This window comes from Stenella coeruleoalba, assembly GCF_951394435.1.
Source record: "Stenella coeruleoalba genome assembly, chromosome: 10".
Lineage (NCBI taxonomy): Eukaryota > Metazoa > Chordata > Mammalia > Artiodactyla > Delphinidae > Stenella > Stenella coeruleoalba.
In genome coordinates, this window is record NC_137156.1 from 72,281,796 (window position 1) to 72,296,611 (window position 14,816).

At 38.5% G+C, this 14,816-nt stretch overlaps 1 protein-coding gene across 6 annotated transcripts in view; it reads right to left on the reverse strand.

The window, feature by feature from the left end:
* ERC2 (ELKS/RAB6-interacting/CAST family member 2) overlaps positions 1-14,816 on the reverse strand; it is an 865,290-nt gene that overhangs the window by 577,633 nt on the left and 272,841 nt on the right. For all 6 annotated transcript variants that reach the window (XM_079933813.1, XM_079933814.1, XM_079933812.1 and 3 more), the window contains exon 4: positions 4,259-4,333. In XM_079933813.1, the coding sequence (XP_079789939.1) occupies positions 4,259-4,333 (75 nt within the window). The remainder of the gene's footprint in view (positions 1-4,258; positions 4,334-14,816) is intronic.

Below are 14,816 nucleotides of genomic sequence, written 5' to 3' on the forward strand. Positions count from 1 at the left end.
GGCGTAAATGTTACACAAGAACCACCACTCATGACACGCAAGTGCAGCGGCTGGTCATGTGACGAGAAACCTAAATAACTACAATTCTCACTTCAGTTACCACAGAAATATTGTCACATAGTCACATTATACCCCTAACTTCTTAATCCACTTTAGTTAACAAGTTCACCAGATCAAGTACATTTTCTGTGACTCTTACTAAAACGCTTATGTCACTCATGTATGTCCCATTTGATAAATTCTGCTGAATTCAGTGCTAGCATAAAGTTTGTTTTTCTTAATGAATGTCATTTAATTTATTAAAGCAAATAAGAATTAGGAAATTCCATGCTTTTTCTTACAGGCTGAGCTGTTAAATTTGGAGTGAATTTTTATGCTCCATTCTCAGTAATTATTATTATTATTCTAGGGTTGGTTCATTTTTTTGCATTTTTTAAAAACACAACTTTCTCCCTGTCCCTTCCTTCTGTGATTATTGGAGATGCTGCAGCCATCTTGCTCAGACAGGCAGAAAGGGGCTGTCTGAAAACAGAGCTCATGTGAAGAAAGCTAAAATAAGAGATGGAATGAGAGAAAATGGAATCTGTTAACATCTTTTGAGCGCCAGGATCAAGCTATGCCTGAAGCAATACCGGTTTTTCCAGTTAAGTGGAAAGGATACACTCCTTTTAGGCTTTAGCCATTTTGAATTAGATTTTCATTCACTTAGAAGTTTTAACTAACAAAGAAAAAAAAATTTGAGATTATCTGACAAGTACTGTCACTACTCTAATCCATTTTTGTTAAAAAAAAAAAGAAAAAGTTGGGGGGGACTTCCCTGGTGGTGCAGTGTTTAAGAATCCGCCTGCCAATGCAGGGGACATGGGTTCATTCCCCGGTCCAGAAGATCCCACATGTCGCGAAGCAACTAAGCCCGTGCGCCACAACTACTGAGCCTGCTCTCTAGAGCCTGTGAGCCACAACTACTGAAGCCTGTGTGCATAGAGCCTGTGCTCTGCAACAAGAGAAGCCACTGCAATGAGAAGCCCTTACACCGCAACGAAGAGCAGCCCCCGCTCGCCACAACTAGAGAAAGCCCGCACACAGCAACGAAGACCCAATGCAGCCAAAAATAAATAAATTTTTTTTTAAAAACTGGATAGAGCTTTATGAATGAACCCAAGAAAGTAAAACTTTTGTTTATGTCATGTCAAATTTATAATAAAAGTAGGTTAAAAACACATCCTTTCAAAGGAATTAACATTAAAGAAAAAAGAGGAAAGAAGCCCTTTTAACTACCTTTTTATTGACAGTTCTCCATAAGAGCAGAAAAGAGAAGCTAAGAATCTTTAGACACAAAAGCAAGAAACGGAGGAGTACTGCAACATTTACGAGAAAACTAACTTTTCTGAAAAACACATGCAATGTTCTAAGTGCAAACCTGGAACACACCTGCCAGACCAAACCAAGATCAAAATTAAAACTTGGAGCTTCCTGCAGTAAGACAAATCACAAATAACTTCATTCGCTTTGCTTCCTTTTATTTTCATTCAGGTGACTTTACCCCCCCTGGTTCAACGGGCTGGCAGCAGCTGTGATGGCTGCAAGTGAATTGCCCCCACTTTGGTGTGTGCAGATGGCCCTCCCTGACAGACATATTTTCACAACTCTAAAAGCCCAGAGGGGTACATAGAGATCTACTAGAACTACCAGACTGTGGTTCTAAAAGTGCTTTCATTTGGACAAGATTTCACAGATGTTCACAACAAACACCTTTCTTGAGTTGATGCAAAGCATATTTTTGGAGAAGATGAGGAGTCACAATTTCACCCTCAGTTTCTCTAAGAAGCAAGGGAAAAGTAGGGGTAAGTTCTAAACCTTAACTCGTGTCATCTCCCTGAAACTAAAGGTCCAAATTACTCTAGGAAAGCTCCTTTTAACTTCAGATTTTGCCAAGGCACTAGATGATATTGATGTTTACCCAAGGTGTTTAAATTAAAATACAACCAATGTCTCAAGTCCCACCCATCAGGTTTAAGGGTCAGTTCTATTTGGTAGTCAACCCTAAGTCTTGTAAAATATGGCTTTCCAATATTCCCTCCAATTTCAAACAGATATAATATACAAAATCAGAAGAGATCACAGGCTCTGTCACAACCTACACACATGGCTGAGGAGATGACCCTCTACCAGCTGCCTCCATAACTCAATTTATGCATGTTAAGTATAGATGCTAATGGGACACAGACTTCTCCACTGACAAAACAGAAGGCAGTGCTTTGTAAATTAACACACAACCAAAAGACAATAGAAAAACTCCAGGCTCAGTTCCCTGACAAGTATATAAGTATATTGACTATCAATGTCCTAAAAATAAATGTGTTCTTCTACAAATCAGGATCACTGGCATCCATTTAAAAAAAAAACCCTCTGGACTCAATTTACTGATAACATATGGATGTGAATGTGCCCTAAAAATTATATTTTATGCCTTCTCATGTAGGTAGCCTAAATGAGTGCTTTATTTACTATTTTTTGTTTTCTAATAAAACATATGATGCTAAAAAAGAGTAAGCTATAACCAGAGTTTCTACTTATAAAAGTCACAAAAAATTACTAATTGTACAGAGAACTTTATCAGGAAAATGCCCACTGCTCTGGGATAGATGTCATTCCTGGTTTCTCCAAAGGTTTTTGAAACTCAATCTTTACTTTTTTTTTTTTTAAAGATAATTAGGAAATAGTTTTATATACATCCTCTTCTATTACTAATTGTGCTGGAACTGGGGAGGGAGGTATGGAGGTGGGTAGAAGGAGGACTAAATGACTCTTTGCAAAAAAAAATAAAATAAAATCTTTTGTCTTGTCTTTTTTTCTTTTAAGCCTTAGCCAAGTTTCAAGTTTGGTTCCAATGTGAAGTGAGGATGAAATCTCAGTTATGAGATTCTACACTCCCCCGCAAGTATAGAATGGTAAGTTTATTTTCAAAATAGTGCTAAGTAAAAATTACACAAATTCAAAATGAATTGATGAGCCAATATTAGCTTTTTTTAAATCTTACTATCATTTGATCCCTTTGATAATATTTTTCAAACCAATTTGCTACAAATGCAGTATAAGTGCCTTGAATCATGTAACCTCAGTTAGGGGACATAAAGTTTTAAAGCAAATGTTCTACATTATTTCCACAAAAATCCACTTGGATGAAGACACTGTCATTGACTAGAAAAAATAATATGAAGTCAGAATTGTACACACCAGGAACTCAGTAGCTCGTATTAGTTTCTTTTTCCCCAGGACTTGGGAATTTGGGGGCAGATAATTCAAAATCATGTGCTACAAGACAGAAAAATCATTACCCTATCAACAAGTTTCAGAGGTCTTTTGTAGGATGATGGTGACCAGCAAACTCTCAAATGTTAAACTTATGCATGAAATAACCAGATTGCAAACATCATCATTATAAATTTTTTTTCTTCAGGGAACAACGTAAATCAAGAATTATTTATTCTTAAGATAAATACTATTTGCTTCCTTCGGTCAAAAACTAGAAGTAAAAAGACTTCAAATTTCTATCAACTGACAAAGCAACTCGCTTTCATTTAGATCTGTTTCTTTACAGCTTGCTCATCATTATTTACTTCATTATTCTTTAAATGTCCTAAATCCATGCAAGAGGATCTTTGCTTCTTTTAAATATCTCTATGCATCCACTGCTAAACAGAATACCTTGTGAGTATTTAATAAATTATTGTTAATTCCAGACTTGGTTAGGAGAAAATACTGGAGTCATAAGAAAGTATTCTTTGAAAAGTAAATTTTGCTGATAGCATAATTTTAATCATTTAATGCCTCCATTGCATGTACAACAACTTCTCTTTGCAAATCTTAGTTTCTCAAGGTATCTTTTCATTGTAATGTGCATGGGAGGAAAAAAAGAATTACTCTAGCTTTAGAAATTTACTTTTAAAGCACATACAAAACCTCTCTTAGGGTTGAAAGCATTGGCTATGCTCTGGAAATCAACCCAGCTCCTTTCAGACAAGGGATACTTGAGCCCTTTATTCTTTTGCCCAGAAAAGGCATCCTAATTAAAGGGCCAATAAATTAAATGCACCAGAGAAGGCCAAAAAAAAAAAAAAAATCAAGAAGAAAAGCACCCACCAGGGTGTCTAGAGAAAAACACAAGGTTCATTTCACATGTTTGTGTTAGGCACCATCAAGTTTAAAACAAACTCCAGGGGAACAGCTGTTTTTGAGAAATGTGAACAGCTCCTACCTTCATTTCAATGACAGTCTGGAGAGCCTTCGTCTTGGCTGGCTCTGGCTGAAGTTGGCTTCTTCGGTGTAATTCCTGGGGAGGAACACGATAGAAATAAGCCTGACGGTTCATCCTTCCGTTATACCATGACCTTTACACAGGTACCACTCAGCCCACCAAGTCCAGGCTCGCTGTGTACAGACATAAACAAGCCACAGGTGCCTCTTCCCCCACCCTCTTTAGCATCCCTCCTGCCTGGAGCCTGCGTTGTTGCGGTGAAAAGCTCCTGGCACATGCGCTATTTCTGAAACTTCCATCAATAATTAATGTCAACTGTGACAAAGCCAGCAAGTAATCATAGTCCAAATACTGTTCAACACTGGGGCTGTTGCCCAGCCATCAAATCATAGTTTAGTAAATTACATTACTCCGTGCTCCCAATACAAACACAGCAAGGAAACGGAGGAAAGAAAATGACTAACGTAGTTGCAAATCTGCTGCACGGGTGGCATTCTGCTACTGAAGTAGGTTTGAAATGAGCAATTTAAAACATTTTCAGTACAACTGTGTCACTTTTTGGAGTGAATTGGTCTGATGAAACCCTATGAATCTCTTGCTTCCTAATTTACAGTTTCAGTCCTTGTTCAAATCACATCTGTATGTGATACGCTTATGCACTCATGATGCCAAGAAATTAAAACTGGCATTAATATCAACAGTGTTAGAGGGGAGAAAAAATGGTTAAATCCAGATGTAGACCCAGTAACTTCTTTAGGTAAAAAGCAAAAAAACATTACAATTTTAAGCTTCAAGTCTTACTTTTTACATGCCTCTTCTCAAAAAGAAATTAAAAAAGTCTGTCAAAACTTTGAAAGATTGATCTGGCAGAAGAGAAGAGATAAAGTTTGTTCAGTTCATGCTTTGATTTCCTTAATGATAATTATCAACACTTTTATGAAAGTAGGCCATGACAGGAGTAAACAAAAGTGCTCATGCATGTCCACACTGCTGATACAATTACTCACCTACAGTTACTCACCTAAGTGAGTAATTGCACCTATGGAGCAATTCCATTAAGACTTATTTGACTTATAAGTCACCTATGGATAATTCCATAAGATTTATTTGCTTCCTGAAAAGTCATTTAAAGTCGACATGGAGTAGTTTTAGGTCTTTACATTCCATTGGACCGCCAACATTTCGAAAAACAGAAAAGAAAAACCTTGGGTGTTAAAGAAGAGGACCAACATAATTTCTGGCTTTATCTAAGTAAAGACATTAAAATTAACCCTACGTCCACCACTACCATCTACTATCATCACCATTTCATTAAGATAGAACATATTTATGTAAAAATTGTCAGAGTAACAGAATTGCACACAAAAAGATAGTCCTTCCCTGGATTCCAGGATAAGAAAACAGGCAACCTTTCACCCATGTCCTATTACATTGTTCTTATTTTCCAGCAGTCCAAGAAGACTTGGTCAAGGGCCAAGGTGCATAAGTCTAGAGATCAGTACTGGGGAATTACTGCTACAGCTCTGCACTGTAGCATATTTTCTTCTCAAAGTCATCACTGGCACACAAAACTACTTCTCAGACTTCAATCTGAGCAGAACTAGAATTAGTGCTTCCTCATTGTTCAAAATGGCCTCAACATCAGTTAGGACATTTTTGCCCCTAACGTATTTCTGGAAGGGATGAGGTCAAGTATTACTCACTCCAGTTCCAGCACACCACTGGGCACCTCACATAAGGACTTCAGGCTAAAAAACAGAGCTACTTAGCCCTCAACATAACTTCCAAGATTGTTGGAGTTCACTAGACCAATAAAATCTTATAGATGACAAAACAGAAAGTAAGTCACTTGTTAGAGTTGTTCCACAGTAAGTGGTAGGAGTAACACATTTCATAGGTCACCAATTCTGATACCATGTGGCATCAAAAACATCTTAATGAAAAAAGCTGAGAATGAAATTCATGATAATTTCATACCATAGCCAGTCAAGTTCCAGAATAAAAATCATATGATAATTTGAGGAGAGAGGTTAAGATTGTATAAAACAAAAATAATCATGAAGCAACTAAGCAACACAACAAAAATAAAACCATAGGGTAAAGACATGTGCCGTTATAATTTCTGCCATGTATGAAAAGATTTTTAAGGGCAAACATGCAATGACAAAACTAAACTTGTAGCAATAGTTTTGCAAAAATGAAAACAGAGTTCTCTTTGCTATAATTATACGAGTTCTATTATAATATAAACCAGCTCAAAATCCAGATTGGGCCCTCACCCTCTCTGTCACTCCTTAAAAAAATAAAATCTCCCATTACCCAAGAAGTGCAATATTCCTACCCTAACTACATTATATTTCAATCAATTCTGGCTTCACAGTTTCTGAGGATCACCTTAATTCTTAAGGTGTCAGGTAAGTGAAGATTATAAGCCACCTGCAGACTTTAGGGATTGTCTGAAAGTCCCATCTCAGACACTTTATCCATCTCTGAGATTCAGGATCATTAAAATGCTCACCCTGACTGCGGTAGAGAGGACCAGTTGCCCAACAAAGATTTGTGTGCCTCTTCATCAGTGTAGAGCTATTGCTAGGAAGTACCACCACCACCACCCTTGTATCCAGGTGAGACCATGTGACCTATTTCTGGCCAGTGGAATATGGGTAAAAATGAAGAACTCAAGTCCATAAAAACCTCCTACCCTGTCCTCAATTCTCCCTCTTTTCCTGTCTGCTGACTAGAAGTAAAGGACTCCAAGACCCAAGAAGATGGCAGAACCCCAAGATAAAAGGAACCTGGGTTCCTGAAATGCCATGTGAAAAGTCTGCTGAACACCCACACTGGATGGTGGAGCATAGGAAAAATAAATTTCTATTAAGTTAGTCTCTGTGCTTTCAGGCTTTATCTATAGAGATCCCAGGGCTCTCTGCTTTAACTACTGCAATGGCTGGAAGGAAAAATAATACCTACCTAGTCCTGTATTGTTTGTTGCTTTTGAATTACAAAAGTGATGTTAACGTGTGAGTGCTTGCCAAATTTTTCTAAACTGAGAGTAAGATGAGTCGGTTGCTGGTTGTTGGTTGCTGGTTGCTGGTTGTTGGTTGTTCCAACTATCCTTAACCATCTGAAAGATGCACCCGTTAGGCACTGATCTTAAATAACTAAAGAATTTCCCCAGCAGCATGTGGTGGAGGGATGCGAGAGGACAAGATTTAACTTACTCTAGAAGTTTTTAAATGACAGTATTAAACCATCAAGTGAAGTGGTTCTATGCTTTTCTGGGTCACTGATCTCTGTAAGAATCAGACAGAAGCTGTGGATTATCTCCAGAAATGGACACAAAAGCACGCACAAACAAATTTTATACCATTACCGCTGGTTCAGAAGGTCTGTTCCAACACCCAAGAAGTTCATCTTGGAAACAGACTACAGGCTAAAAACCACTTATTGAGATGAAAGAGAACCGCATGGGGAGTGGGGAGCCAGGACCCTGTCCAGACCCAGCCTGAGACCTTGGTCATGCCCCTTCCCCTCTCTGATCAGTAAAATAAGCAGTTTTATGAGTGAGTTTCTAATGGCCCTTCCAGCTCTGAGAACACCCAGATTTTTAATAGCAGCTGATTCTGAAAAGCTGATCTCTGGCTGATATTTCTAATCACACTCATTCTCCACTTCAAAAACAGAATAAAAATAAAAGAAGAAGATTGGATATCTCATTGCAACACTGATACCGAGGTTATTTTTCTATAATCTAATGACTAGGTTGGCCTGAGCTGGTCTAACACTGCCAGCTCCTCCAGCTGTTCAGCATGGAAATATACCAAGACCCCAGAATTTTGAGCATGAAATCTCAAGTGGTTCATCAGGATGACATTACTTGGCAGTTAATGAGAATCTGAAGTCTAGTGAGTTAATCTGGATGGACACTAGCATACAAGATGAGCTTGACAGAATAATGTTTGCACATACCATATGCTTTCTCCAGTAGACCAAAAAAAAAAAAAAAAATCAAAACTTAACTTTCTCTCTAAAGGTAACTTACTATTTTTATGTGGCCTTTCCACCTTACCGTTCTGGTACTCTACTGCTATGTAACAAATCACCCCAAATTTTAGTGGTGTCCAACCACCACCATTTTATTATGCTCATGAATTCTGGGTCAGGAATTCATAAGGGATAGAGTAAGGAAGGCTTGTTTCTAAAGCATGGTGTCAGAGGGCTGGAACAGCTGGGGCTGGTGGATCCACTTCCAAGATGGCTTCTCCACCCATATGTCTAGGGCCTTGGCTGAAAAATAACTTGAAGTCTAGGTTTAGCTGGAATTCTCAATCTGATCAACTATATATGGCCTCTCCATGTGACTTGGGCTTCCTCACAGCATGGCAGCCTCAGGGTACTCCCACCTCCTACCTTGAGGTGTAAAGATTCCAAGACCAAGTGTTCCAGCAAATAAGCCAGAAACTGCATGGCCTTTTATTACGTAACCTCAGAAGTCCCATAGCATCACTTCTGCAATGTTATGTTGATTAAAGCAGTCACAAGCCTGCTCAGATTTCAAGGAAGAGTTCCAAAGATTCTGAAGCCATATTTTTTAATTGCCTCTTTTGAGGAACAAAACCAATTGGAGAAACCAACAGGAAAGAAACACTATAATCTCAGCAACAACTCAGGTCAGTCTTAAGATACAGCAGAGTTTCATATATTCAAAAAATAATTTGATGCAAGGGATATAGGAGATACAGCAGTAAACCAAATAGACAAACATCTCAGTTCTCATGTGTTTTTTCATTTCAAATTCCAATTGGAGAGAGGCACAACAATTTAAAAAGGTGACTAAACCAGTATGTCATAAGTGCTGTAAAGGAAAATAAGTCATGAAGGTGGAGTGGGACATTTGGGAGGTGACGGATTGATAGCCATTTTAAATAGGGTGATTAGGGAAAGCTTCAGGAAAAGGTGACATCTGAACAAAGATCTAAAGGAAATGAAGGAACCAGTTGTGCAGATATTTCAGGCAGAGGGAATAGTAAATATTTACGTACATGGCTAGAGCTGCATAAGGGATGGGGAAAGTAGTTGGTCGGAGAAGTCCAGGGGTGGGGGATGATGGGAAGATAGGTATACATTTGGAGTCCACTGTAGGGGTACTGGTTTTACTCTGAGAAAAATGGGGATCCACTGGAAGGTTCTGAGGAAAGACAAACCATGATATGGATATGATGCACATTCATAAAGGATTACTTCAGCTATTGGACTGAAGTATGGTTTTGGATTGAGGAGGGAGGTAAGAGAAGAACCATAGGGCCTAGTAAGAAGAAACTAGAATAACCCCGACAAGGGATGACAGAACCTTGGACCACAGTGGAGGCAATGGGAAGGAACTCAGTTTGGATGTGCTTTGAAGGTGAGGCTCACTTGACTTCTTGATAGATGGCCTGGGATTAGAGAAAGAGACAAGTAAAGGATGGCTTCAAGGCTTTTAGCCTGAGCAATACGAAGAATGGAGGTGGAATACCAACATAGGCAAGAGTGGGGAGAAGTGGGAGTTATGGGAATCAAGAGTTTGGTTTTGCCTGTGTTAAGTTTGTGATGCTATTAGACATTCAAGTGGAGATGCTGAGTAGGCGGTTTAATAGATGAGTTGGATGTGAGGGGAGAAGTAAAAGCTACAATTACAAATTTGAAATCGGTGAATAGATAGCATTTAAAGCAATGAGCCTAGATAAAACCAACTAGGGACTAAGCATAGAGAGGAGAGGAGAAATCAGAGAACTGAGCCCAGGGGCAATCCAACATTAAGGGGTCTGAGAAGTGAGGAGGAAGCAGCAAAGGAGACTGAGAAGAAATAGAGGTAGGAAAAGAACCAGGAGAGTAGCATCCTGGAAATCAAATGAAGCAAATAAGCCCAGGATGCAGGAATGACCACCTTATCAATTGCTGCTGAGCAGTTAATAGGATGAGGCCAGAGGAAAGACCACAGGACTTAGCAACAAGCAGGGCATTAATAACCTTGACTATCCAGTAGGTGGATAGTGTGAGTGAAAGTCTGACTGGAATGTGCTGTGGGAGAATGGAAGGAAAAAAGACCTTCAGGCTACTATATTTGCTCAGGCTGCTATATTGCACAATGATTTACTGACCATTTCTTTCATCAAAACTCTGTTTTAGATTTGTACACCCATGTTCATAGCAGCATTATCAGAAAAGCCAAAAGGTGGAAGCAACTGAAGTGTCCATCAACAGATGGATGAATAATCAAATGTGGTGTATACATACAAGGTATTACTCAGCTTTAAAGGAAGGAAATTCTAACACCTGCTACAACATGGATAAAACTCAAGGACATGATGCTTAGTGAAATAAAGCAGTCACAAAAAGACAAATATTATATGGTTGACAGGAGGCATCTAGACTACTCAAAACCACAGAAACAGAAAGTAGAATGATTACTGCCAGGGGCTGAGAGCAGGGGGAAATGGAGAGTTGTTTAATGGGTACAGAGTTTCGATTTTGCAAAATGAAAAAGTTCTCAAGATTGGTTGCATAACAGTGTGAATATACTTAACACTACTGAACTGTACACTTAAGAATGGTTAAGGTAGTAAATTTTATGTTGTGTGTATTCATCACAATTAAAAAAAAATTTTTAAACCATAAATATATAACAGAAACTGTTTAAGTTCCACAACCTTCACCACTTCCATTCTGCTAGAGAGAAACCATCATCTAAAGTTGGTGTCCAAAAAGAGTCATATACCAAAATGTTCATTGCAGCTCTATTTACAATAGCCCGGAGATGGAAACAACCTAAGTGCCCATCATCGGATGAATGGATAAAGAAGATGTGGCACATATATACAATGGAATATTACTCAGCCATAAAAAGAAACGAAATTGAGCTATTTGTAATGAGGTGGATAGACCTAGAGTCTGTCATACAGAGTGAAGTAAGTCAGAAAGAAAAAGACAAATACCGTATGCTAACACATATATATGGAATTTAAGGAAAAAAAAATGTCATGAAGAACCTAGGGGTAAGACAGGAATAAAGACGCAGACCTCCTAGAGAACGGACTTGAGGTTATGGGGAGGGGTAAGGGTGAGCTGTGACAGGGCGAGAGAGAGTCATGGACATATACACACTAACAAACGTAGTAAGGTAGATAGCCAGTGGGAAGCAGCCGCATAGCACAGGGAGATCAGCTTGGTGCTTTGTGACAGCCTGGAGGGGTGGGATAGGGAGGGTGGGAGGGAGGGAGACGCAAGAGGGAAGACATATGGGAACATATATTTATGTATGACTGATTCACTTTGTTATAAAGCAGAAACTAACACACCATTGTAAAGCAATTATACCCCAATAAAGATGTTTAAAAAAATAAATAAATAAATAAAGTTGGTGTCTTTCTCATGCATGTTCTGTGCTTTTATTACATATGTATGTCCTCATAAATAGTAAAATCTAACAACAGAGTACATTGTTTTCTCATTTACATAAATGACAGCTGTCCATATTGCACAAAGCTTTTGCATTTTGGTTTTTACCTCAACAATATTTATGTTTTTAGAATTTATGTGCGGAAATAAATGTTCTCTATTCTTTTTTTTGTATTACAAACAATTTTGTAGTAAACCTCCTAGTACATGAAAAAAAATCTTTTTTTGGTACCTTTACTCTTAAGTGCCCAATAATTCTGTTCTTTATGAAACATTCTGTTTTTCTGCTTGAAATAATCCTCTACCCTTTTCATCTCTTGTATCTGTAGGGGTCAGCAAACTATAGCCCACCATCAGTTCTGGTAAATAAAGTTTTATTGAAACACTACTATATCCATTCACTTACATATTGTCTATGGTTGCTTTCAGTTCATTTCATGGCAGAGTTGAATAGTTATAACAGAGACAATGTGGACTCACAAAGCAAGAAATATCTACTACCTGGCCTTGTACATAAAGTTTGTCAACCCCTGGTCTAGAATATCTTCAATAATCAATCTAGCCATCTCCTTGTGTGGTAATTTAAAATATGTCCACAAATTTTGTATATTCCCTTTATAAGGTGAAGCCTAAATATCTTCCCCTTGGCTGTGGACTGGACTTAATAACTCAGTTCTAACAAAGAGAATACAGCAGAAGTAACATGTGTGACTTCTGAGGTTTGGTCATAAAAGACATTATGGCATCCTTCTTGCTCACATTCTTGGACCACTTGTTCTGGGAGAAGCCAGCTGCCACATCATGAAGACATTCAAGCTCTAAAGAGAGGCCCATATGACATGAAACTGAGGCCTCCTGCCAACAGTCATGTGAATAAGCCATTGTAGAAGTGGACTGTCCAGCCTCGGTGAAGCCTTCAGATGCCTGTGGCCCTACCCAACAGCTTGACTGCAACCTCTTGGGGTACTCTGGGCCAGAACCACTGAGCTAAGTGACTCCTATATTCCAGACCCACAGAATCTATGAGATAATAAGCATTTGCTGTATTAAGACACTAAGTGTTTGGGGTAATTTATTTTAAAGCCGTAGATTACAAATATGTCACAGAAGAGCCATTACCTGACCCTCCAGACTAGTCTACATCCTCCTCCACCCTCATTTAGACTTTCATAGCACTGTGTACCTTTTCTTCCTATCATTGGATATGGCTGCAATTAATAGCTTCGTGTCTGTATTTACCACTGAGTGGTAAATTCCATGAGCATAGGGTCCCTGTATGTCCATTATACTCCCAGTAACTAACATAGTGCCTGCCAAGAGTAAGTGCTCAATTAATATCGACACATTGAATGAAACAGTACAATTGATATTATAAGCCTGGTGGTTCTAGAATACCTTTGGACCAAAAGGAGTCTGATGTGAAGGATGATAATAGCTAATAGATACTTATACACTGCTATGTGCTAAGCACTCTTCTAAGCACTTTATAAATAGTAACTTGTTTAATCATCACAATAACCTCCTTAGGTAGGTACTATTATTATCACCATTTTTTCACACCAAGAAATGGAAGCATAGAGAAGTTAATAACTTGCCCAGTCTACTGAACTGCACTGCTGGGATTTATGCCAGGAAGTCTGGCTCCAGGATCTCTGCTTCTAACCACCACGCTTACTGCCCATGTTTCACCACTTGGCTTTGATTTGATATTTAAAGGTGACACCTTTATCTCCACTGGCTTCTTTCATTGTAGCCACCTCCATAATTTTCCTTTGATTCAGTCTTCCATTTCTCAATCTTTTCTTGAGTACTTGAAAACATACAGAAACTTACTCTCAATAACAGTTGTCTGGTACTGATATCCATATTAGATATTAAAACAAATGGCAAACATGGTTAGGCACAGAGAAGTGGATAAAAAACAGTTACTTTCAAATATTAACATCATTCTCAATGTTTGAAAGATCAAGTACTAAAAAATAACTACGTAAAAGATTTAAGTGATATAATTAGTAAGACTGAATTACTAGACAATTCTATTTTGGATCCTATAGATTTCCATTTCAAGATTCCATGGAATATTTAAACAGATTGATCACATACCAGACCACCAAGAAAAATCTCAAATGGATTCCAAAAGGCAGAAGTGATATAGGACACATCCTTTGCCCACGTAATAAAACAATAACAAAAGTTAAAAATGAAACCTCACTATTTGGAAAGCTCTTAAAAGTTTTAAAATTCATCCACTACAGTTAAACGGATCCTGTCCACGCCGTCTACTAGGTGTGTGACCTTAGGCAAGTGCCTGAATGTTTTCTGATCCTCAGGATGGTGAAGTTGAGTTGAGGTAAGCACGTGTAGTGCTTAGCTGGGCTGGCACTCAGCACACTCTCAATCACTGAAACTCATCCTTATTTTTCTTGTTGCCCCTGAATGGTTATTAGTATTCCTGAAAGTATATTACAGAATGAAGCCTGGCAGAATGCCTTCCCTGCCACTTGTTCTGTGATCTGATACTGGCTATCGTCGCCACTGGGTCTGCCTGAATAATTCAAGGAATACTGAAGGACCACTATGTGCCAGGTAAAACACAGAATATACCTGCCTTACACTCCGGTGCAAGCATTCTCGGTGGAAGTGATATCATGCCTAGAGGTTTCGGGAGATGATGAGTTGCACAGTGCTGTTGGAGTGGAGAGAGTGATGAAGAGGGTGCTGGGAGATGAGGCCCAAGAGGTCAGGGCTAGGAAAAGGACAGGCTGTGTAAGGCCATTTAGGTCCTCATGAAGATCTTGGTCTTATACAGAAGAGTTCAAATTCCAGAGAGATGGGAAAGCAGTTTCAATGGAAATATGTAAAAATGATATAAGCTTACTGTTTTTTTTAATTGGGGTAGAGTTATTTTACAATGTTGTGTTAGTTTCTACTGTACAGCGAAGTAAACTTACTGTTAAATTATTTTTTTAGTCTTCACAAAAAATGGATATTTGGGAACATAAGACCATACCATCTGAATCTCTGCACATACACAATTCCCTTAATTTGTTTTGATATATAACTGACTTTTTGCTAAATCTGCATTAAAGATGGTTTGACAGATTTATCTTGTTCCTTTGGA